The sequence below is a fragment of the Schistocerca gregaria genome, chromosome 7 (assembly GCF_023897955.1).
Source record: "Schistocerca gregaria isolate iqSchGreg1 chromosome 7, iqSchGreg1.2, whole genome shotgun sequence".
Lineage (NCBI taxonomy): Eukaryota > Metazoa > Arthropoda > Insecta > Orthoptera > Acrididae > Schistocerca > Schistocerca gregaria.
The window spans coordinates 562,722,305-562,747,825 of NC_064926.1; the positions used below are offsets into that span (position 1 = coordinate 562,722,305).

The 25,521-nt window shown below is 46.1% G+C and overlaps 1 protein-coding gene across 3 annotated transcripts in view; it reads left to right on the forward strand.

Annotated features, from left to right (window-relative positions):
* LOC126281616 (torso-like protein) overlaps nucleotides 1-25,521 on the forward strand; it is a 316,979-nt gene that overhangs the window by 184,483 nt on the left and 106,975 nt on the right. For all 3 annotated transcript variants that reach the window (XM_049980736.1, XM_049980737.1, XM_049980735.1), the window contains exon 2: nucleotides 7,756-8,114. In XM_049980736.1, the coding sequence (XP_049836693.1) occupies nucleotides 7,791-8,114 (324 nt within the window). In that variant the 5' untranslated portion in view covers nucleotides 7,756-7,790. The remainder of the gene's footprint in view (nucleotides 1-7,755; nucleotides 8,115-25,521) is intronic.

Below are 25,521 nucleotides of genomic sequence, written 5' to 3' on the forward strand. Positions count from 1 at the left end.
TCCGGCCATCCTGATTTGTGGTTTCCCTAAATCGCTCTAGGCAAATGCCGGGATGGTTCCTCTGAAAGGGCACGGCCGACTTCCTTCCCCGTCCTTCCCTAATCCAATGAGACCGATGACATAGCTGTTAGGCCTCTTCCACCAACGAACCAACCATCCTCTCCCTTTCGGCTGCTAATAGAGCAGTAGTGCAGAGTCAACTTTCAATATAGGACCTTACCTTACACCTCGCTGTCTGCAAACGGACGTTACACCGCGACACAGGCACAAATTTGAATAAAGCGAACAGCGGGGAAAAAGAAAAAAAAATATGGCTTGAGGGAGGTGTGAAACTTAACTACGGCACCATTTGTCTCTCCGTGTGCTCCGTGTTGACTTCTTGTTCCTGGACCTTTCACTGTTGCTATTTTGCCTTTTATCACAGTCCAGTACGCGTTCTTCTTGTTTTTAATGCTTCAACTGTGATCAGTTTTTGACGGGCTGTCTAGTGGGCCTCTTACCACCAAACCCGAGGGGGGCGCGATGGGGAGTTCCCCTTGTTAGTTATTGTGGCGAGGTTCAAAAGGCACTGCTCGGTTCCTGTCACTCGGCTAGTAAGAATCGGGCCGTGTCGGTGCGCGTAATAAAATGTTCTGTAGTGCAGTGTACATGAAAACCACTCCTGCCGGCGACAAAAGAACTGTACGGCCTCCGACTCCGAATTCGGTTCCGATAGAACTGCCTCTGCTGCATCCTGAGATCGGTGATGACGTGAGTCAGTGTACCGTGCAAGCTCCGGACCAACACGGACTCAAAGGAAGGCCCCGGCGCTTGTTGGTGACGTCACGTCAGCTAGGCACGGAGAACGCCAGGTCTGCTGCAGGCAGAGACGCCTGCGCGTGCTTATCACCATTAATGTCTTATATTTGGATAAAATGTTTGGTATTGATTTGGAATCTGAAGTTTCATTTAGATGAAAGATTTTCTTACTATCGTAAAGCTACAATTGAAGATCATAGTTCTGTATTACTCAATCCTGTCGAAACAAACGTAGATCAATATGAGAAGATGCTTTGCCCCATTGCAAGCTTCGGAAACTTTACATTCGAGTAACTATATTTACTTGATCCATTTTGTTATCGAAACTTACACCCCAACACCCTTACAACTAACTCGTTTCTTTTATTTATTTATTTATTTTCGTTTGACATCGTCACTGGAAATGTGAACTAATTTGCATGTGTAAATGTCCAACTGTTGCCAGTCATTAGATTACAGTCGTTTTCAACGAAAGGAATTGCAAACAGGAAACAAAATACCTTCATACATCGAAAGTACTGTTGAGCTTAAACTTTTTTTAAACATGCACATTAGAAAAGATAAACATTCCCCTTTTGCAACTGAAAGGAGAAACTTTGTAAGATAAAAAAAATTATTTGATAAAACAAGTATCTCCCTTTTGCCTCTTCTTCTTTCCCCCACCCCCTCTCCCAATGTGTACAATCGCAAGATATTTCATTAACATTGAGTGCTCCTCACGCCATAGTCAACCAAGATACCTAAAAACGAGCAACAGAATGTTCACAGTTTCTTGTAAAAGCAACCCAGTACAAATGTAACTTTCTCAGATTTACAAAGAAGGTAAATAAGCACGAATTCTGTTGCTGCTGGACCACGAAGTTGTTTTTGTATGTCGATCCTTAAAACGGGTGGAAATTTAAGTTCAGGAGTACACTATTTATTGAGAAGTGCAATGAATTGCACAATAATTGATTGCAGAAATCTCTCAGAACAATGTGTGTTGGTCAACTACCGCCAATAGTTTCACATTTTCCTTTGTCAGAGAGGGAGACACCACTATTATGAGCATGCCAGCAACAGACCTGGCGTTCGCCGTGCCTAGCTGACGTGACGTCACGAACAAGCGCCGAGGCCTTCCTCCGAGTCGGTGTTGCCCGTACCCGGGCGGCGACGCCTGGCTGCTGACGGCACAGGCCGCAGTTCCGGCAGTGCAGTAATACTGTATAATAATGGCGGCGGCGGCGGCGGCGGCAGCGGCCTCCAGTTCTGCGCCGCCGGCCGGCCGCTCGGGGGTGACCGCCCATTGTCTGCGGGCCTCCACCTTGGCCCACATACTGTGGCCGGCAGGGGGCGGCGGTCTCGGGTTACCGCACCGCGGCGCGGGCCCGTTACGAAGCCCGTCCGGCCCACTTTCGGAGTAATCGGCGACACGTGAGCTCGCACCGTTGTAAACAGCATGTACTCACTGGACAACGTACAGGGTGAGCCACGGATACCACAGGGTACACGGCAGGGACCACGAGGTGTATGTGAAGTAGCAAGCCGAGCCGCTGACGTCACAGTCAACTGATCGATGCCCACGAGAAAGACAGACCGCTTCGCGTACGTCACGAAGGCAGGCCTGTGAACTCGCTCGCTCGCTCACCTGAGCAGACAAAATGCGTTTCTAAACCTGTTAACCTGCAGCTGGGCGTGTACGTACTAACGAGAATTGCATCTTCTACTGGAATCTGCTGTTATGAAGTCTTATTGATTAACAGTCTACAACAAATGGTTCAAATGGCTCTGAGCACTACGGGACTTAACATCCTAGGTCATCAGTCCCCTAGAACTTAGAACTACTTAAACCTAACTACCCTAAGGACAACACACACATCCATGCCCGAGGCAGGATTCGAACCTTCGACCGTAGCAGCAACGCGGTTCCGGACTGAAGCGCCTAGAACCGTTCGGCCACAAGGGCCGGTTGTCTACAACAAAATTTAATTTAAGATCAGTACTAGATATAAATGGTGTAACGGCTTGTTTATGGCATTTAGTTTCTTCTGCTTAACAGTCCTCATTTCATTCAAGAAGTGGTGCCTTTTTCAACTAATAATCATTTTGGCTACCAGTCCAGTCTGTGGAACAGCATATCAATAGCACTTTCCTTTGGGGTTCACGTTTTAGGTGATTCACCCTGCATATCCGAGTCTGGGTCGCACTAGTTTGGATATCTGCTGCTGCAGTGCACTCAAACTGGATCTTTTTGATTGCCCCTTACAAAATTAAAACATCATCAGAAGTGTTGGAATTACCGGACCCGGTATATGGCCAGTACCAGTGTCGACAACAGACAAAAATCGTGAAGGTTCTTGATTCTCGGGATGCCCGACATGCCTGTACACACAATTCAGTTTCTACGGAAATCTCAGAGCCTCAATCCTACCAGCACCTGGCCAATTTTTCCATTTAATTTCCATTTCAAAATTGAGGTAATTCTACTGATGTAGGTACCCATGACGCTTTGTGTTATGGTTTTATGCATCAGCCGTCTAGCTTGGAGCAGACCTAGCCACTTGTAGGTGTCACTTCCACCTATTGCTACGATTATTGTACTAGTAATGCGAGCATTTGCTATCGATTACTTCACCTAACAAGTTTGGAGAATCTTATAAATAGTAACAAATGCTGTCTACGTGGCCAAAAGTCGTAGGATGCTTTGTCACGTTTGAAGGTGTCCCCTGTATGAAGCGTCATTGTTACGACTAGAAGCTGCGTATGACGCCACTGTAGATATATCTCTGTTACGGACAGGTGTGTAGTTAACAATTGAGAGCACTTCACGATTTAACCGATTTTTAACGTGGGGTGTGATTATGGATCATTTTATGTTGTAAAGTTGATGCATTAATATGTTCTGAAAGCGGTGCTGATATTCAAGACAAGAAAAGTGGGTTAAAAGCTGTGAGCTATCTGGGGAAGTTAACCTTGCAGTACTCAGCAACAGTTTCACCAGGTATCCAGTCTAGCTTACCAAATTGTCAACCAGTCTAAAATTAATTATAATCTTTCAATAGTCATCTTACAACAACCGGTGATATATATATAAAGAGAATTTAAATAAAAAGAAATAAATCAGTTTATATTTCCACATTTATTTTAACATTGATCATTGTTCCGTTAATTTCAGCATATTAAACTTGATTCATAACTAAACTGGTGCCTTATTTAGGACTGTGAAAATGTGAGTTTGTAATCTTACGGAACACATCAAATATGGAGCCAAGATTGGGAGACTGCATACAACACTGCATCCATAAAATAACACACGAAGAACGTTGAAACATATGCAAGAGGAAATTAACCACAACCAACCGATTCAATTTTCACCCAAAGAAGTTACGGTCGTAGCTCAATCCTGTGCGCCATGAAATTACCACACACTGATATATTAAACTAATACTAACTCTCTGTGAAATCTTCCCGAAAAGAATAGCTGAGGGCTACTTTGATGATTACACCACATGCTTCACGTGGTCAACTTGGTTTACACAAAGAGTGTAACTACACAATAATTTTGATAATTAAAATAAATTACATCGGAACGCAATTTACAAGAGAAAAACCTCGAACTGGTTACTATCGTCTTACTATTAACCTGATGGGTCAAACAATGGTTATGCACGTGTTACTGGTCTCACAAAGTATACCCCACGTGCGTTGAACATAAAGAAAAGTTGCTGTATTGAAAAATATTGTCAAGAGCAGGCGTTATAATCTCACGCACATTCGCATTTAAGATTTATAATCTTAGAGTTACGGTTCATCCACACATGGTTCCACTTTACTCACAAAGTAGTGACAAAGCAACTACTGGAAGATATTCTGAACTTCACACTGGAATTACACTGCATTGCAATTTAAGATAACATAAGATATTTTAGATCTAAACCTGAAATAAAGGTGATTAAATTTTCAGTGAGGCTGAACTTAAGAAATCCATTGTCCTACGCACTTAGCAGAGACGCGCTTAGCCAGACATTTTACCACTTCAGACGCTCGCCCTAGCGAGGGTGCTTAACAGATACAAACGGAAGTTACCAGAGAGGCAGCTTCCTATACCAACATGACAGCGGACGGACAGGACCATACCAAGAATAGAAACCTCTTTGCTTTTAGAAAGCGTAGCTACCTGTTCGACGTTGGTCCTACTGTTCTCTAGCAGACGGGCTTATCTGCTACCATCAAGCATGCAACTAGAAATACGTTTGCTCATTCATCCTTTCACACAGAAGAGAAAGGCGGATGATAGTAACTTATCATATACGGTATATAAAAGAAAGCGGATGTAGGTTCCGTATGAGAGTGTGTGACATGAATTACATATAAACTGTGTTTTAAAGTTTAGTAGTGTGACAGATCGTTCTTGTTTATGTGTAAAAGTAACACGCTCCACTGCTCAGTCTCCTCCCAGATAGAGTCAGAAACACCACAGTAAATTCAGAAGAGGAATTTATGCAGTAAATGACAACAGTTTTAAGAAATTAATATGAAAGGAATCCAACAGAGACCTTTCAATGTTCAAAAATTAAAGAATTCACGTAATTCAACCAATGCAGTCGGGGGCATTATTCAAACTGGGAAGAAATTCATTATGGGTTTCACGAAGCCTCTATCTTACGTCCGCTATTGTTCGTTGATTGTTACCCTTTGGCCTAAAATTTCTTGGGCTTCGTCAAGTGCCCCTTACATAGTCAGTAGGAGGCTGCACCACAGCTTACCATAATGCCTACTGGGTGGAATCTAAGGATCAGCAATGCCAGATCGATCGGAGCAGTGCCGAAGGTCTCTGTTAAATCTGAGGAACACACCCCTCTGTGCACGTCGCTCCGCACGCACCAAAGTCTGTGGTGGACGTCAAAATGACATCATGATGGGTTGTCACTGTATGCAGTGATAGCTTCTGGTTTGCCTAACGCAAGATGCTAGATATTTGTGGTAGTGTCAGTGTCTTGTGTGAAGACACACTGTTCCTCCAGCTGGGCTCAAGGAATCCCTGATAGAGATGTTTAACGAGGGTCACTCCAAAAGAAATGCACACTATTTTTTTAATCCATCTTTTATTCTACATGTTTGAAAGTTTTACAGTGTTTACAGTATTTTAGTTTCTCCACATAACTTCCATCCCTCTCAACTGCCTTACGCCATCTTAGAACCAGCGCCTGTATACCTGCGTGGTAAAATTCTGGACCGATCTGTTGGAGTCACTGTTTGGCAGCGTGCACAATGGAGTCATCATCTTCAAACCTTGTTCCACGAAGAGAGTCTTTCAGTTTCGCAAAGAGATGATAGTCACATGGAGCCAGGTCACGACTGTATGGCGGGTATTTCAATATTGTTCATCCGAATTTTGTGATCGATTCCATGTTTTTTTGACTGACATGTGGCCGTACATTGTCGTGCAACAGCAGAACATCCTGCTTTTGCCGATGTGGTCGAACACGACTCAGTCGAGCTTGAAGTCTCTTCAGTGTCGTCACATATGCATCAGAATTTAGGGTGCTTATAATTGGCATGATGTCCACAAGCAAGAGTCCTTCGGAATCGAAAAACACCGCAGCTATAACTTTTCCAGCAGAAGGTGTGGTTTTGATTTTTTTTCTTGGGTAAATTTGCATGATGCCACACTGTTGATTGTCTCTTCGTCTCTGGTGAAAAATGATGGAGCGATGTTTCATCACCTGTCACAATTCTTCCAAGAAATTCATCTCCACCATTCTCGTACTGTTCTAAAAGTTCGCTGCATACCGTTTTTCTTGTTTCTTTGTGAGCCACTGTCAACATCCCGGGAACCCACCTGTCACAAACCTTTTTTAACGGCAACTCTTTCAGTATTCTGCAAATACTTCCTTCCCCTATCCCAACGTAGCGTGACAATTCGTTCACTGTGATGTGTCTGTAAGCAGTCACCAATTCGTTAACTCTCTGCACATTGTCTGTAGTGTGTGCAGTACGACGCCTGCCGCTGCGAAGACAACCCTCAATACTGCGTGCCCGCTTTCGCCACGTAACTTGCTTGCCCACCGACTCACTGTACTGCGTTCAAATGGCTCTGAGCAATATGGGACTTAACTTCTGAGGTCATGAGCCCCCTAGAACTACTTAAACGTAACTAACCTAAGGACATCACACACACCCATGCCCGAGGCAGGATTCGAACCTGCGACCTTAGCGATCGCGCGGTTCCAGACTATAGAGCGCTCTAGAACCGCTCGGCCACCCCTGCAGGCTACTGCGATCGACGGCAGCATGTCCATACACCTTTTTCAACCTCTTGTGGATGTTTCCCCCTGTCTCGTTTTCACAGCACAGGGATTCTACGACAGCACATTGCTTCTGAGGAACGTCAAGCGTAGCAGCCATCTTGAAGACATGCTGTAATGGCGCCACTGACGGGAACAGGTTGAACTAACTTTGAAAACAAGCGGGAAGGATGTATCTACACACTGTAAAACATTCACACATGCAAAATGAGAACTGTATTTTTACAAAAATAGTGTGCATTTCTTTTGGAGTGACCCTCGTATAATTGAACTGTAGGATTTCTAAGTAAGGTAAGATGACCTTTAAGGAGTATATGTGTGGGTTTCTGTGGGACTATGGTTACTTTGTCGTTTAGGCATCATTGGTGCATCCGAAAGAGGTCCCCACTCGCCACCTCCTCCAGCTGATCTCTTGAGTACCCTGACACCACAGCCAAGACGTTATCGGCATACGCACCATTCCGTCGACTTGTTCATCTTCTTACCATTGGGACAAGAGTGGTTAAATTGTCAAATCGCAGAATTCCGTCTCACAAATCGACGCCTCTGGGCACGCTTTAGTAGTTGCTTTTTTTTTACGATTCCAGATCAGACAGTTGCGGTTACGAGATGACGTGTTCACAGTTTTCGCTTTCCCGCGTGTGCTGAGTGGTGCTGTGGTGTGCCGCAGGTACCGCCTCCGCCGCCGCCGCCCCCGCTGCCGCCATGCCGCCCCCGCGGCTGCGCCCGCGCGCGCCCTGCCTGCTGCTGGCGGCGGCGCTGCTGCTGGCCCGCGCCGCCCCCGCCCCCGCCGCCGCCGCCGCCGCCGCCCCCGCCTCGGCGGCGCCGCCGCAGAACACGCTGCGGCTGGGCGCGGGCGTCAACGTGTTCAGCCGGTACGGCTACCTGAGCATCAGCATGCGCGTGGTGCCGCGAAACGACTCGGACGGCGGCTGGCTGTTCCGCGAGCCCACCGTCGACGTGTTCACGCCGGGCAGCCTGGCGGCGGCGCCGCTGGCCGCCGGCCGCGGGCCGCAGCCCGTCTTCCAGGTCAGCCCGGCCTCGCTGCTGACGCCGTGCGCGCGCCTCCCCGGCCGCTGGCTCCTCTGCGCCCGCCACCTCAGCGTCGTCGTCCCCCACCCCGCCGTCGTCCTCGCGCGCTCGCCCCCGCAGGACTCCCCGCTGCTCGTAAGCCGCGCCGCGCCGCGCCGCGCCCTGCCGTCCCGGGCCGGGCCGGGTCTTCGCCGGGGGTCCTCCGCGCTCCACTGTCTCCACCTGTAGTTTCTTCTCTCTTGGCATCGGTGCCACCGTGGCTTGTCTGTTGGTGTATTACAAGGAGTTTCCAGAAAGTAAATTTCCTAGACCACAAAAGAACCCACACACTCGAGGAGGTGAGGGTGCACGTGAGTTGAGCTCGCGCAAAATAACGTGGCACCTACGCAGGAACGCGTCGTCGTCCTCAGGGCTGCGCGAGTCCATCTACATCGATACTCTGCAAATCACATTTAAGTGCCTGGCAGAGGGTTCATCGAACCACCTTCACAATTCTCTATTATTCCAATCTCGTATAGCGCGCGGAAAGAATGAACACCTATTCTTTCCGTACGAGCTCTGATTTCCCTTATTTTATCGTGCTGACCGTTCCGCCCTACGTAGGTCGGTGTCAACAAAATAGTTTGGCATTCGGAGCAGAAAGTTGGTGATTGGAATTTCGTGAGAAGATTCCGCCGCAACGAAAAACGCCTTTCTTTTAATGATTTCCTTTATCATTTCTGTGACACTGTCTCCAATATTACGCGATGATACAAAAGTGCTGCCTTTCTTTGAACTTTTTCGATGTACTCTGTGAGTCCTATCTGGTATGGTTCCCACACCGCGCAGCAGTATTCTAAAGAGGACCGACAAGCGTAGTGTAGGCAGTCTCCTTAGTAGATCTGTTACATTTTCTAAGTGTCCTGCCAATAAAACGCTGCCTTTGGTTAGCCTTCCCCAGAACATTTTCCATGTCTTCTTTCCAATTTAAGTTGTTCGTAATTCTAATACCTAGGTATTTAGTTCAATTTACTGCTTTTAGATTAAACTGATTTATCGTGTAACCGAAGTTTAACGAGTCCCCTTTAGTACTCATGTGGATGACCTCACACTTTTCGTTATTTAGGGTCAACTGCCACTTTTCGCACCATTCAGGTATTTTTTCTAAATCGTTTTGCAGTTTGTTTTGATCTTCTGATGACTTTATTAGTCGATGAACGACAGCGTCATCTGCAAACAAGCAAAGACAGCTGCTCAGATTGTCTCCAAAATCGTTTATATAGATAGGGAACAGTAAAGGGGCTATAACACTGCCTTGGGGAACGCCTCATATCACTTCTGTTTTACTCGATGACTTTCCGTCAGTTACTACGAACTGTGACCTCTCTGATAGGAAATCGCAAATCCAGTCACATAACTGACACGATATTCCAACCCACTGTTCCGGACGCGTGGCAGCCTCAGCTGCTCTTGTTCTCTCTTTGCTACGTAGAATTCCACGCCAGTTTTCGTGCACCATAGGTGCAGGAAGAATGTTCTTCAGAATCGCGCATCTGTAGTTTTATGGAATGACATTAAAGTTTTGCCACAGGGGGGGAAATCGGGAAGCAAAAATTTCATTAAAACTGTGTTAAAACTATTGAAGGAACAGCAGTTCCTATTATAATCTCACAATAAAGAGGATAAAGGAGCAGGAGAAAACTTTGCATGCACTGTAAGGGGAAAAAAAACAAAAAACAAAAAAAAAAACAATGCGCCATGAAACAATTACTCGAATGGGACAGAAATCGATACATGTGACGTACATCTACAGATAAACGAATGATTTCAGTTTAAAATAATTGGATGATTTATTCAAGAGAGAGAGAGAGCTTCACAAATTGAGCAAGTCAAAAACTCATTGGTCCACGTCTGGCCCTGGTGGAAGCAGTTTCTCAAGTAGGAATTGATTGGTAGAGTTGTTGGATGTCCTCCTGGGAGATATCATACCAATTTCTGTCCAATTGGCGTGTTAGATCGTACAAATCCCGAGCTGGTTGTAGAGTACTGGCCATAATGTCCCAAACGGTCTCAGTTGGAGAGAGATGAGTAGAGTTTGACAAGCACCAAGACAAGCTGTAGAAACTCTGGCTGTGGGCAGAGGATATTATCTTTCTGAAATGTAAGCCCATGAGGGCGTGTTATGAAACGCAAGAAAATGTGGCGTAGAACATCGTCGGCCTACCGCTTTCCCGTAAGGGTGCCATGGATTACAGCTGAAAGGCTCCTGGCTATGAAATGAAATTAAATGTCATTCCAGACGCCTGCTGGTAGTGAGATGATGATGATCTTTGGTTTGTGGGGCGCTCAACTGCGCAGTGATAAGCGCCTGTACAAATTTCCAACCTTTGCTCAATCCAATCTCGCCACGTTCATGAATGATGATGAAATGATGAGGACAACTCAAAACACCCAGTCATCTAGAGGCAGGTGAAAATCCCTGACCCCGCCGGGAATCATGGTTGTGAGGCCGTATGGTGGGCGATGTTGGTATTCCGCCGCTGTCCAGGGCGTCCTCATCACGTCTTTGCTGGTCACTGAGGCTCAGTTCGAGGTGGGACTCATCACTGAAGGCAGTTCTACTCCAGTCAATGAGATTCGAGGCCGAATGTGCCCGACATCACTTCAAACGGCCTTGTTGATGTACAGAAGTCAATGGCAGTCGGCGGAAGGGACCCAGTGAGCTCAGCCCCCTTTCTGTCAACCACTGTTATTGGTGCTTGGCCTCAGTGGAGCACCAGTTGCACGTTATTTCGATGATAATGGTGATTCCTGGACTCCGAGTGTGTCTCAGACGATTGTTTCCTCCCAGTAGGTCGACTGCTTCCTTCTTGATGTTATGTTCAGCAGTGGTTCAACAATTCCTGTAAACTTCGTCGAATAGTGGCAACGCTCCTGTTCAACTGTCGAGCAATTTGCAGACTACTCCAACCGGCTTCTTTGAGAGCAACAGCACGTCCTCTGCTCAAATTCTGACATCCGCCTATACTGTTCATGTGCATAGTTAAAGCCCAACTGAGTGCTTGACGCTTTCGCTTGTGCTTTTTCCCATAGTGAGGCAGGGTCGGCATGGTTAATCGGATTTGGCTGTGGCAGTGGGACGTGTGGGCGGATGCCCTTCCTGCCGCCACCCCGTACCCCCTGGGACGGAATTAATGTACCCCAACTGTCTGCGACTAGTGTAATTCATGGAATTGGACGAAAGTGTTCAAATGTCTACGAGCCGTGTAACTGAGGCGGGAAGTGGGGACCAGCCCGGTATTTACCTAGGGGGATGTGGAAAATCGCCTAAAACCCACATCCAGGCTGGCCGGCACACCGGCCGTCGTCGTTAATCCGCCAGGCGGATTCGATCCGGGGCCAACGCGGCTTTCGGCTAACCTGGCTGGTAGATAATGTCCAACTGAGTACACAGAATAAATTTCGCAAGGACTTTATGCCCTTTTTACTGCCCCTGCCAGCTGCACAGTGAAACTGCGCTGTGGCGTTACACATTCATCCACCGGCCGCTTTGCCATTTCAAAGGAACCATCCCGGCATTTGCCTGAATCGATGTAGGGTAGTCACGTAAAACCTAAATCAGGATTGCTGGACGCGATCTTGAACCGTTGTCCTCTCGAATACGAGTCCATTGTGCTAACCACTGTTCTACCTCGCTCGGTAAAGTTTTCCAGGATGAAGTTGGCAGCGATGTGTCACACGGGATCTGTCGCTGCCTGCTACGTCATCTTGTTGTCTTGTCAGTCCAGTGGGAACACAACTGTTGCGCATATAAGTGTCACATCGTGCGAAATTTAGTGCAGTGTGCCGTATTGTCTTTCGTGTGGCATCATTGGGATCTGCGCCTAAGGGTTAGCAGTGCAGTGAACAATGCTACCACACAGAGCTCAGCCCATCACAGTAGCTAAATCGTCGTATAGGTTTTACGTCAATACATCAATTTTTTACAGTAGAAGCAATGTAGAGTTAGTGAGACCTGTAGCTTTAACAGTTACGGGCTTTTGGTAATTAGCGACGAGTATTGGAAGTTAGCCGCCTACGTCGTTAGCCCTCTATGGCAGTTCCGTAGTGAAAGCCGTTCTCACACTTCTGTTCTGCCCCACAGTGCCTGAACTTAGACCAGACATCTGCTGCTTTGCCTGCTACCGTTCAGATGCCCTGCTCCTGGAGTGTTAGCGAACACAGTCGAGCTACTAAAAAGCGACCTACTTCACTGCCCCTAACGCGTCTCTTTGTGATTTCTGGTAAAAAGGATGGCACGAAATGAAGTAAAGAACATACAGCGTGTATAAAAAAGAGTCATCCGATTTGCCAAGCGTATATTTCTGAAACTAATTAACATGTACAATAAATTTTGTTTTTCATGAACGGGAAAATCAGTTCTTTTTTCATACATTTTCATAGGTATTCAGTATGCCCCCCTTGAGATGCACGACATATGTCTCTGCGGCATTCAGATTGTTCCCACACTGCAGCGAGCATGTCTTGAGTTACAGCTTTCACAGATGCTGTTATGCGATGTCTCAGTTCGTTCATTGTTGTTGGTAACGAAGGCACATAAACAGTCTTTCATAAACCCCCACAAGATATAATCACATACAGTCTGGTCTAATGACCTTGGAGGCCAGTAATGTAAGGCTGAATCATTTGGTGCAGTGCGACAGATCCATCGTTCAGTAATCCTTTGATTTAAAAACTTCTGCACTTCTAGATGCCACTTTTCGGTGTTCCATCCTTTTGGTAAATGAAGTCGTTCGAATCAGTCTCCAACTATGGAAAAAGGTAGTTTTCAAGCATATCGAGATATATTCTCCCTGTAACAGTGTTCGCCGGCCGCGGTGGTCTCGCGGTTCTAGGCGCGCAGTCCGGAACCGTGCGACTGCTACGGTCGCAGGTTCGAATCCTGCCTCGGGCATGGATGTGTGTGATGTCCTTAGGTTAGTTAGGTTTAAGTAGTTCTAAGTTCTAGGGGACTAATGACCACAGCAGTTGAGTCCCATAGTACTCAGAGCCATTTGAACCATTTTGTAACAGTGTTCACAGCACAGAAAAATGGACCATACCCCTTTTCCCATGAAATGCTCAAAACACATTAAGTTTTGGAGAGTCCCTCTCATGTTGTACAGATTCATGTGGTTGTTCTGTACCCCATATTCTCTCATTATGACGGTTCACCTTTCCAGTTAAATGAAATGTTGCCTCGTTACTATACACAAAGCGTGGAAGAAAACTTGCGAAGAACGAAATTACAGAACACCACACGCTGTGATTTGTTACCTTAGTAAAGTACCTGAATTTTGTGTGGTTTCATGTGTAAACGTCGAAGCAACACACGCCAGCCGCTCATCGGTGGCATGTTGAGCTGCCGAGCTGTACAGCGAACGGATTTCCCTAGAAACAATAAGCTGTTCACGCACATAACTCAAATTACGTAAAACACTACTGGCGTATTGTGACGAGCCAGTTGCTCGGCCACCATTGACCAGACGTTTTCAATTGGTGACAGATCTGGAGAATGTGCTGGCCAGGACAGCAGTCGAACATTTTCTATATCCAGAAAGGCCCATACAGGACCTGCAACATGCGGTCGTGCATTATCCTGCTGAAATAAAGGGTTTCTCACCGATGGAGTGAAGGGTAGTTCCACGGGTCGTAACACATCTGAAATGTAACGTCCACTGTTCAAAGTGCCGTCAATTCGAACAAGAGGTGACAGAGACCAATGGTACCCCATACCATCACGCCGGGTGATACGCCCGTATGGCGATGAAGAATATACGCTTCCAATGTGCGTTCACTGCGATGTCGCCAAACATGGATGCGACCATCAAGATGCTCTAAACAGAACCTGGATTCATCCGAAAAAATGACGTTTTACCATTCGTGCACCCAGGTTCGCCGTTGAGCACACCATCGCAGGCGCACCTGACTGTGATGCAGCGTCAATGGTAACCGCTGTCATGATCTCCGAGCTGATAGTCCATGCTGCTGCAAACGTCGTCGAACTGTTCGTGCAGATGATTGTTGTCTTGTAAACGTCCCCATCTGTTGACTCAGGGATCGAGACGTGGCTGCATGATACGTTGCAGCCATGCGGATAAGATGCCTGTCATCTCGACTGCTAGTGATACGAGGCCGCTGGGATCCAACACGGCGTTCCGTGCCCTCCTGAACCCACCGATTCCATATTCTGCTAGCAGTCATTGGGTCTCGACCAACGCGAGCAGCAGTGTCGCGATACGATAAACCACAATCGCGATAGGCTACTATCCGACCTTTATCAAAGTCGGAAACGTGATGGTACGCATTTCTCCTCCTTACACGAGGCATCACAACAACGTTTCACCAGGCAACGCCGGTCAACTGTTGTTTGTATATGAGAAATCGGTTGGAAACTTTCCTCATGTCAGCACGTTGTAGGTGTCGCCACCGGCGCCAACCTTGTGTGAATGCTCCGAAAAGGTAATCATTTATATATCACAGCATCTTCTACCTGTCGGTTAAATTTCGCGTCTGTAGCACGTTATCTTCGTGGTGTAGCAATTTAATGGCCAGCAGCGTAGTGGTGTCGAAAACAGAGAGACATCCGTCACTTGCTGGCTTCAGTCCTATGTGTCAGTTTTCTACGCACCTCTATTAATAACGCTAATGAATTTTGTCACTTCGCTTAGGCTGTACGAGCTCAATGACAACTTTCAGTAGAATTTACCAAGGCTGTGGAGCCAGTCCTTATCAAAATAAGGCTAATGTACGCGATGACAAGTGTGTCAATTTTGGTGATGAGTATACTGAGAAGTAGCTGGTCCAATACAGATTTTCTTGGAGCTATATTATTTTTCTTTTAATAGCACGAGGAAATTTACTTTCTGGATAACAGTAGCATTCCTTTTATTCCTGCCCCCCCCCCCCCCCCTGGAGTATTCCCTGTCTTTCAGTGTGTTTAGATGCATGTCTGTGGGAATATCTTACGTAGATAAATGCGGGTTTCTCTTTCCGACTCCCTATTCCATTCTCTGCTCGTCCCCACGTCTTCCGACTCTCTCCATCCCTCGGACACACACACACACACACACACACACACACACACACACACACACACACACACACACACACACACAAACTCCCATAGCGCATATTTATGTTCTTCGTGCCTATCTACACCGCACTGTCTTGCAGCTGAGTGTAGTAGTGTGTAAATTTGCGTAGGTTCATTGGTACTGTATGGAAAAACTGAAGCGTTCATTGAATTTTCAAGTAAGAGAGAGATGTAAGTTCAGTCGGAACAGATTAGAAAACAAGCAACAAAACACAAAAATGCTAGCTTCTGGCGAATCTTCCTGATTGTATTGATGTTTTCCATAAAATTTTTTCGTTCGTGACGTTTCGTTCAGAGCTGCGTTGGACATCTTCAGAGATGCTCCTGGTTCCGTTGAGTCTGGCTGACTGATAAGTCTACCGTTGCAGATTGCTATGGAAAAGGGGTGTGGTAGACGTTTGCACGTGATCGGCTGAGGTCATCTTTCTTAGAGATAAAACTTAACTAAAGACTGTCATCTGTCAGAGATAAAACTTATGTGTCAGTTCTCTTGAGCTGCTGTTTATATATCACTAAGCCTCATGGTTTCTTCTTTTCCGATAAAATTCTTCCCTTGTTTTTATCTATTTCGATGAGTTCTCTATATATCCATGGATGATAGTTTCTCAACGGAGATAAAACTATACTTTCGAGAAACTTCAGTACATGATTCCGTTACTGAACTGCATGCTCTGCTGCAGCTGATTTTTCAAAAAGCCTCATTGAAGACAGAAGTTATGTGTCGCAGAGTTTATGACCTAACCAAAATTCGTAAAAGTGATCTTTTCCTGAGAGGCACTGTTAATGCTTTCAACTACTGTTCGTATTAAATAGCCAGATAGCTGGCTACTCACATACTAAAAACTCGCGTCATTTCATCGAGAAGCTTGAAGGGCTAACTTTGGCTCAGGAAGTTATCCTCCACTTAACGAAGCTGTAATTCAAATAACGGATGTTTTCCGAGGGAATATGACTGCTATTTTTAGACCTCGCCTTGTTTCTAGTCAATTCCAATGGGGCGATGAACTTAACGAGCAAATCGATGGATTCGCAATGAGAACGCACAAGATTCGCCAGCAGCTAAGGCAAATGATCGCGGAGGAATTCATTGTGTGACAGCACAGTGAAATACGTGAATTAATTTATCTTTTTAGTTCCGTCACCCATTTCTGCCAATTATAATTTATTCTTTCCTGTGTTGACTACCCATAAATAACCTCATACCTGCATGGCAAGCATACGTAGTTAAGCTCTGTTCCGAGTGAGTAAATGTAAGGCTACAACTGCGCAAGTTTGGGTTTTAGTCTCTGGTTTGACTTAGACATTATCAAGAGTTCAATGTAAGCACTATCTCCTCTTGTTAACTCTCTGGCTTCATTCTGCCAAACCTAATTTATTCTTTCCTGGGGCGTGCACTCGAAATTAATTTCGTGTCTGTATGATAAGCATGTGTAATTGATAAGCTTGATGGAAAACTAGAGTTGCATGTGTAATTGTTATCTCGGTGATTGAGTATACGGAATACTACAAATCAAAAAACTTGGGTTTCAATTCCTCGTTTGCATTATGTTTTACTGTTATTTGTCGTTTCTGCTTATTGCATTAGAACAGGCTGCTAAGAACACGGCACTGACTACCAGTGAGTTCAAGACTAAATGTGTGGTTTGGTAAGATCCAACATGGCCAATGTGACGAAATCAGCAATTGTATCTCGAGAAGATTGAGAATTTTAAAAACCTGGGCCGACGACCGTGACCTATAACAACTATACCTGGGGCGATATTAAACAACGGCTGGTGGCAACTTATAGAGCTCACTTTGTCTTAACAGAAAAAATTTCTGAAAGGCTCTTATCTCTCACGACTGTATTAATGTTGTTGAAGTATTTACAAGACCAGTACTCACTCAGAAACTGGGCCACTAACAGTAAGGGATACCAACATGCCGGATGTCCTTGAGAGAAGCTACACTGCAGAAATTGTTATCCGTAGCCTCCTCATCGAATAGTGAGGAAGACGATGTTACAATGAGCTTTATACTACGTATTAAGATCCATTTATCAGTTAAACAGTAACGTCAGCAAGATTGCGGTGGGCCGGCTGTGTGGCTCTGACGGGTGATACAGAGGTCCCGAAGAAGATACTGACTGGAACTCCCAGGGGGCGTAGAGGGCGCTGCCGTCTCAAGTCCACGTAGATAGACGGAGACCAAGAAGACCTACGGATATTGAGATACATGAACTGGAAACTTCGGAAGGCAGACGTCTGGCGAAAACCGCCGAAGAGGAGATATCCACAATGGACAGTAGAGCAACAGCAGAAGAAGAAGATTTATCGTTCTTCATCTATGTTAGTGTTACGGTTCTGTGAAAAATACTACGTTGCACTGTGCTTTCGAGTCCACATCACACGGCAGGTCACTGCCTTAACGCACTGTGTAAATCTGTTCACAGGCAGGAAGAAGGCAAAGACATACCATTCCAAATACACTACTGGCCATTAAAATTGCTACACCACGAAGATGACGTGCTACAGACGCGAAATTTAACCGACAGGAAGAAGATGCGTGGTATGCAAATGATTAGCTTTTCAGAGCATTCACATAAGTTTGGCGCCGGTGGCGACACCTACAACGTGCTGACATGAGGAAAGTTTCCAACCGATTTCTCATACAGAAACAGCAGTTGACCGGCGTTGCCTGGTGAAACGTTGTTGTGATGCCTCTTGTACGGAGGAGAAATGCGTACCATCACGTTTCCGACTTTCATAAAGGTCAGATTGTAGCCTATTGCGATTGCGGTTTATCGTAACGCGACATTGCTGCTCGCGTTGGTCGTGGTCCAACGACTGTTAGCAGAATATGGAATCGGTGGGTTCAGGAGGGTAATACGGAATGCCGCGCTGGATCCCAACGGACTCGTATCACTAGCAGTCGAGATGACAGGCATCTTATCCGCATGGCTGTAACGGAACGTAGCCACGTCTCGATCCCTGAGTCAACAGATGGGGACGTTTGCAAGACAACAACCATCTGCACGAACAGTTCGACGATGTTTGCAGCAGCATGGACTATCAGCTGGGAGACCATGGCTGCGGTTAACCTTGACGCTGTATCACAGACAGGAGCGCCTGCGTTGGTGTACTTAACGACGAACCTGGGTGCACGAATGGTAAAACGTTTTTTTTTTTTTTTCGGATGAATGCAGGTTCTGTTTGCAGCATCACGATGGTCGCATCCGTGTTTGGCGACATCGCGGTGAACCTACACTGGAAGTGTGTATTCGTCATCGCCATACTGGCGTATAACACCTGGCGTGATGGTATGGGGTGCCATCGGTTACACGTCTCGGTCACCTCTTGTTAGCATTGACGGCACTTTGAACAGTTTACCCCTTCATTCGATCCCTGCGAAACGTACACTTCAGCAGAATAATGCACGACCACATGTTGCAGGTCCTGTACGGGCCTTTCTGGATACAGAAAATGTTCGATTGCTACCCTGGCCAGCACATTCTCCAGATCTCTCAGCAACTGAAAACGTCTTGTCAATGGTGGCGGAGCAACTGGCTCGTCACAATACGCCAGTCGCCACTTCTGATGAACTGTGGTATCGTGCTGAAGCCGCATGGGCAGCTGTACCTGTTCACGCCATCCGAGCTCTGTTTGACTCAATGCCCAGGCGTATGAAGGCCGTTATTACGGCCAGAGGTGGTTGTTCTGGGTACTGATTTCTCAGGATCTATGCACCCAAATTGCGTAAAATGTAATCACATGTCAGTTCTAGTATAATATATTTGTCCAGTGAATACCCGTTTATCACCTGCATTTCTTCTTGGTGTAGAAATTTTAATGGCCAGTAGTGTAGTCCCACGCCAAAAAAAGCAATGTGTTGTTCAAACCAACGCTGACGTTGAGGACAACTTTACTTAGTTTACTCTCACGTCAAGTTGCTGATTCCAAACTCCTCGAGTCCCTCGTAATTGCAATGACGCGCTATTTGAGAAGAGCTCCATACTCTGCCTATATATCTGACAGCAGCTATAGGTTCCATGAACCAAACTGCGTTCAGACAGCTGGTTGTGACTTGGCACCTTATCGCTGCCCGCCTCCGCTGGACGACGTCGTTTTTTCGTAATGCTCTCAAAACCGTTGCTGATAAAGAACGAAGGGGCTCTTAAGTTGACATTACGATCCTCATCTTGTCCTACTGTTACCCAAGTAAGGTTCTTTCTGACTGGTGGCGAAAGACTATGAGGGAGGTACGTCAGTCAGGATTTCACCAACTGCGACACAATCGCGTATACAGATCTGAGGATGGTCATTACAGACTGAAACCGGTCATCGTCTAAAGATTCATGTTTTGATCAGTGACTGGAATAAAAAAAGCATTTTCAGTCAGGATTGCCACTTGCCTGCTGGTTCCACCTGTCCTTTCCAGATAGGTGGCGGAACTCAGTGTTGCCTCTTATGGAATTTGCCTAACCAGTGTCTCTGCAGAGGCGAATATGAGGTTCCTCGGATTCAGCTGCAATGAACTCGGTTACTTTAACTTTGTTTGAAAGTGATCAATATACTGAATTTAGACGGCGAGTGACTGTTAGATCTGGTAGTGTGTATGGCACAGTCCGTAATGAAGAAAAGTGGCACCGGCTTGGTACTCCCTGATGGAGAGGGAGACGGAGGGGTGGGGGTGCCGTAATACTAATTGGGGAGTGCGAGCTTATCGAGCAGAAAATAATATTAATTCAAAAATTTGATCAATTTACCGAAAGTAAAGAAAAGGAAAATACATTATGACATAATAAAAAAATTAGATTTCGCTTTTACACTGATACAATGCGATGATAAATAGTACTGTATCAGTGTTGCACAACGCATTTAACTAGCTAACTTTACAGTGCTAAATTAAAAACAAGTTTTGTAATTATTAGTGACTCCCTTCGGCGGCCTGACTTGCAGAGAAACATTTTTCGAAGGAGGATTTAATGTTAGAAGTAGGGACTCTTGAGTTCTTTGTCTGTGTTTTGATGAGATTTTTATTTTGTCCTTAAAGCGGCCAACGCTGAAAATCCGATTTCGCAAAGGTAGGCTCTTGAAAATGGTAATCGTATATCAAGTGGTCTTGTCTCCAGTGCAGAAAAATCTACAATGCACCCTGCCCAAATTTCAAGGAGCGTTTTATTACCAAACTGCCTTTTGATTTTGTCACCTGCCTTGAAGTCTGTGGTATGAAAACTCCTTCTTCGACTGACGAGATACCTTCCGAGTGTTTTCGCGTGCCACCTGTAAGATAGAGAAATAGAGAGACATCAATTCTGGTTTTGTACGTGTACCGAGTAGCCTTTCCGAAATAGTAATAAACTGACTTACGTATAATGTGGAGAGACGAATCTTTCTGTACAGTTTGGGAGTTCGGAGGAAGGGTTTGGGTTTGGCGAGTGTGTGAAGAACATTACCTGCCAACATGTGTAGTGCTAGCAGTGAAGTATGGACGAGGTGACGTTACGGTATCGGCGGTTTGCGTGCTTAGAGAGTGGTTCACTTAGGGTGCGCTGAAAGGAACACGAAATGCGGAAGGATATGACGACATTTTATAGCATTGTGTACTTGTTATAGTAGAGGAGCAATTCTTAGGCGATGATTGTATCAGCTGAACAGTGCTGCCTGTCAAAATATATTCTGTATAAGGTAATGATTTTTGGACAATAATATTACTGAAATGGACTGGCCTGCCCAGAGTCCCGATCCAACACCAACAGATGACCATTGGTGTGGAGTTAGAACGTGGACTTCGCTCCAGACCCCAGCGCTAACAATGTGAACCCAGTTGACACGATGCACAAACACAGAAGATGGCGATGACACAGGTGAACGATGGAGTGCGACGGTGAACACTGAAGACTAAACACGACGGCACACACGAGACACTGATGGCGACGATCTCCAGCGCGCGAAAGTCCACGTAGCGTGTGCGAGTCTGGGGACCTGCCAAGAGGGGAAGAAGGGTGAGGTGGGGGAGAGGGGAGAACAAAGGCGCCAATGGCTGAGGAGATGGGTGAGGAGAAGAGGGACAGGGGAGGGGAAGCTCGGGGGAGGAGTGGGGAGAAATGGAGGAGGGAGGGAAGAGAGAGAGAAGGGAGGGAGGGTGCCCAAAGGAGAAAACCCAGGAAGAGGGAGGGAGAATCGAAGTTGGTAGGAGGGGTAGATGGAGGGGAGGAGAGCATCATCAGGGAGAGGGAGCTGGCGGAAGCCACCTTGGGAGAGGGTAAGGATGGTGGAGAGATGGAGATCAGGTTGGACATGGGAATACAGGCGGGGCAGTGGGTGGGGGTGGGAGAGGGTGGGGAGACAAGCAGGTGAGGAGGGTCGAGTTTGCGGGAGGTGTACAGGATCCGTATCCGTTCAAGGAAAAGGAGGAGGTGGGGGAATGGAATGAGGTCGTACAGGATCCGCATGGGGGAGGGGAAACGGATGCGATAGGCGAGGCAGAGAGCATGGCGTTCAAGGATCAGAAGGGATTTGTAAAAGGTAGGGGGGGGGGGGGGCGAGATCCAAGCAGGATGGGCGTAACAGAGGATAGAGCGGATGAGGGATTTATAGGTGTGGAGTATGGTGGAGGGGTCCAGACCCCACATACGGCCGGAAAGGAAAGAGCCCAGGTGCATTCACGGTATTTATGCCGAATCTTGCGATTGCGAAATGTGCTGGTGTCTTTTTGGTGCATGCGTCAGGCAGTGACATGCGCAGGACAGCCGAGTTTTGTGTGCTGCCCTCGGTGGTGGAAGTGAGAGATGTTCTAATCATTGCGTATCGTATGACACCTTCAATTCCACTTTGACTGAATAATTTTAATTATAGGATTCGAATTTTTATCCTGTTGAAAGACTTTGCCACGATTTATAAGATTATCGGAAAGTCTTACTTCCACTCAATCCCAAAAACTGGAAACGGGAGCTAAAATTTTCGTTCTATTGTATTCCATTGACTGTCCCATGGACATACATTGTTCTGCTACAGCTGATTTTAGCAGTTGCCGAAGACTGGTATATCTTTCGTGTTCTGTACAACGCTCCTGGACTGTTTGTGTCGGCTGGCCTATACAGGGTGGTCCATTGATAGTGACCGGGCCAAATATCTCATGAAATAAGGGTCAAACGAAAAAACTACAAACTTGTCTACGGGGAGAAACCAGATGGCGCTATGGTTGGCCCAGTAGATGGCGCTGTCATAGGTCAAACGGATATCAACTGCGTTTTTTTTTTAAATAAGAGCCCCCATTTATTATTACATATTCGTGTAGTACGTAAAGAAATATGAATGTTTTCGTTGGACCACTTTTTTCGCTTTGTGATAGATGGCGCTGTAATAGTCACAAACATATGACTCACAATTTTAGACGAACAGTTGGTAACAGGTAGGTTTTTTAAATTAAAATACAGAACGTAGGTACGTTTGAACATTTTATTTCCGTTGTTCCAACGTGTTACATGTACCTTTGCGAACTTATCGTTTCTGAGAACGCATGCTGTTACAGTGTGAGTACCTGTAAACACCACATTAATGCAATAAATGCTCAGAATGATGTCCGTCAACCTCAATGCATTTGGCAATACGTGTAGCGCCATTCCTCTCAACAGCGAGCAGTTCGCCTTCCGTAATGTTCGCACATGCATTGACAACGTTGTTATGCGTTGTCGGTGGATCACGATACCAAATATCCTTCAACTTTCCCCACAGAAACAAATCCGGGGACGTCAGATCCGGTGAACTTGTGGGCCAAGGTGTGGTGCTTCTGCGACCAATCCACCTGTCATCAAATGTGCTATTCAATACAGCTTCAACCGCACGCGAGGTATGTGCCGGACATCTATCGTGTTGGAAGTACATCGCCATTTTGTCATGCAGTGAAACATCTTGTAGAAACATCGGCAGAACCTTACGTAGCAAATCAGCATAGATTGCACCAATTAGGCCGGCCGCGGTGGTCTCGCGGTTCTAGGCGCGCAGTCCGAAACCGTGCGACTGCTACGGTCGCAGGTTCGAGTCCTGCCTCGGGCATGGATGTGTGTGATGTCCTTAGGTTAGTTAGGTTTAAGTAGTTCTAAGTTCTAGGGGACTAATGACCACAGCAGTTGAGTCCCATAGTGCTCAGAGCCATTTGAACCATTTGCACCAATTAGATTGCCATCGATAAAATGGGGGCCATTTATCCTTCCTCCCATAATGCAGCACCATACATTAACTCGCCAAGGTCGCTGATGTTCCACTTGTCGCAGGCATCGTGGATTTTCCGTTGCCCAATAGTGCATATTATGCCGGTTTACGTTGCCGCTGCTGGTGAATGACGCTTCGTCGCTAAATAGAACACGTGCAAAAAATCTCTCATCGTCCCGTAATTTCTCTTGTGCCCAGTGGCAGAACTGTACACGTCGTTCAAAGTCGTCACCATGCAATTCCTGGTGCATAGAAATATGGTATGGGTGCAATCGATGTTGATGTAGCATTCTCAACACCGACGTTTTTGAGATTTCCGATTCTCACGCAATTTGTCTGCTACTGATGTGCGGATTAGACGCGGCAACATCTAAAACACCTACTTGGGCATCATCATTTGTTGCAGGTCGTGGTTGACGTTTCACATGTGGCTGAACACTTCCTGTTTCCTAAAATAACGTAACTATCCGGCGAACGGTACGGACACTTGGATGATGTCGTCCAGGATTCCGAGCAGCACACATAACACACACCCGTTGGGCATTTTGATCACAATACCTATACATAAACACGATATCGACTTTTTCCGCAATTGGTAAACGGTCCATTTTAATACGGTAATGCAGGGCCGGCCAGAAATTGTGCACGCGTGCGGTGCTCCCGCACATGTGCAACTTCCGGGTCACAGCGTGCACGCCGCAGCCGTCAGCGTTCATGTAGTGCATGTTTCTACACAGAGACGCCGCTTTATCCACTTACTGGGATACTCTGTACCGGCGCATTCTAGTGCTCTTTCCACAGCTTGCAAGCCAACCATGGAGAGGTATTTCGCGTATTAAAACATTTAAATACTGTCACAGTCTACTCATTGAGACGTCTACTTTTATGTTAACAGTTTAAACCAGTAAGACAGGTAATACAGTTAACAACCGTGGGTTTTTGTTTTTGATCTACATCTACATCTACATCTACATGACTACTCTGCAATTCACATTTAAGTGTTTGGCAGAGGGTTCATCGAACCACAATCATACTATCTCTCTACTATTCCACTCCCGAACAGCGAGCGGGAAAAACGAACACCTAAACCTTTCTGTTCGAGCTCTGATTTCTCTTATTTTATTTTGATGATCATTCCTACCTATGTAGGTTGGGCTCAACAAAATATTTTCGCATTCGGAAGAGAAAGTTGGTGACTGAAATTTCGTAAAAAGGTCTCGCCGCGACGAAAAACGTCTATGCTGTAATGACTTCCATCCCAACTCGTGTATCATATCTGCCACACTCTCTCCCCTATAACGCGATAATACAAAACGAGCTGCCCTTCTTTGCACGCTCTCGATGTCCTCCGTCAATCCCACGTGGTAAGGATCCCACATCGCGCAGCAATATTCTAACAGAGGACGAACGAGTGTAGTGTAAGCTGTCTCTTTAGTGGACTTGTTGTATCTTCTAAGTGTCCTGCCAATGAAACGCAACCTTTGGCTCGCCTTCCCGACAATATTATCTATGTGGTCCTTCCAACTGAAGTTGTTCGTAATTTTAAGACCCGGGTACTTAGTTGAATTGACAGCCTTGATAATTGTACTATTTATCGAGTAATCGAATTCCAGTGGATTTCTTTTGGAACTCATGTGGATCACCTCACACTTTTCGTTATTTAGCGTCAACTGCCACCTGACACACCATACAGCAATCTTTTCTAAATCGCTTTGCAGCTGATACTGGTCTTCGGATGACCTTACTAGACGGTAAATTACAGCATCATCTGCGAACAGTCTAAGAGAACTGCTCATATTGTCACCCAGGTCATTTATATAGTTGATTTGCCGTCTATTACTACGAACTGCGACCTTCCTGACAGGAAATCACGAATCCAGTCGCACAACTGAGACGATACCCCATAGCTCCGCAGCTTGATTAGAAGTCGCTTGTGAGGAACGGTGTCAAAAGCTTTCCGGAAATCTAGAAATACGGAATCAACTTGAGATCCCCTGTCGATAGCGGCCATCACTTCGTGCGAATAAAGAGCTAGCTGCGTTGCAGAAGAGCGATGTTTTCTGAAGCCATGCTGATTACGTGTCAATAGATCGTTCCC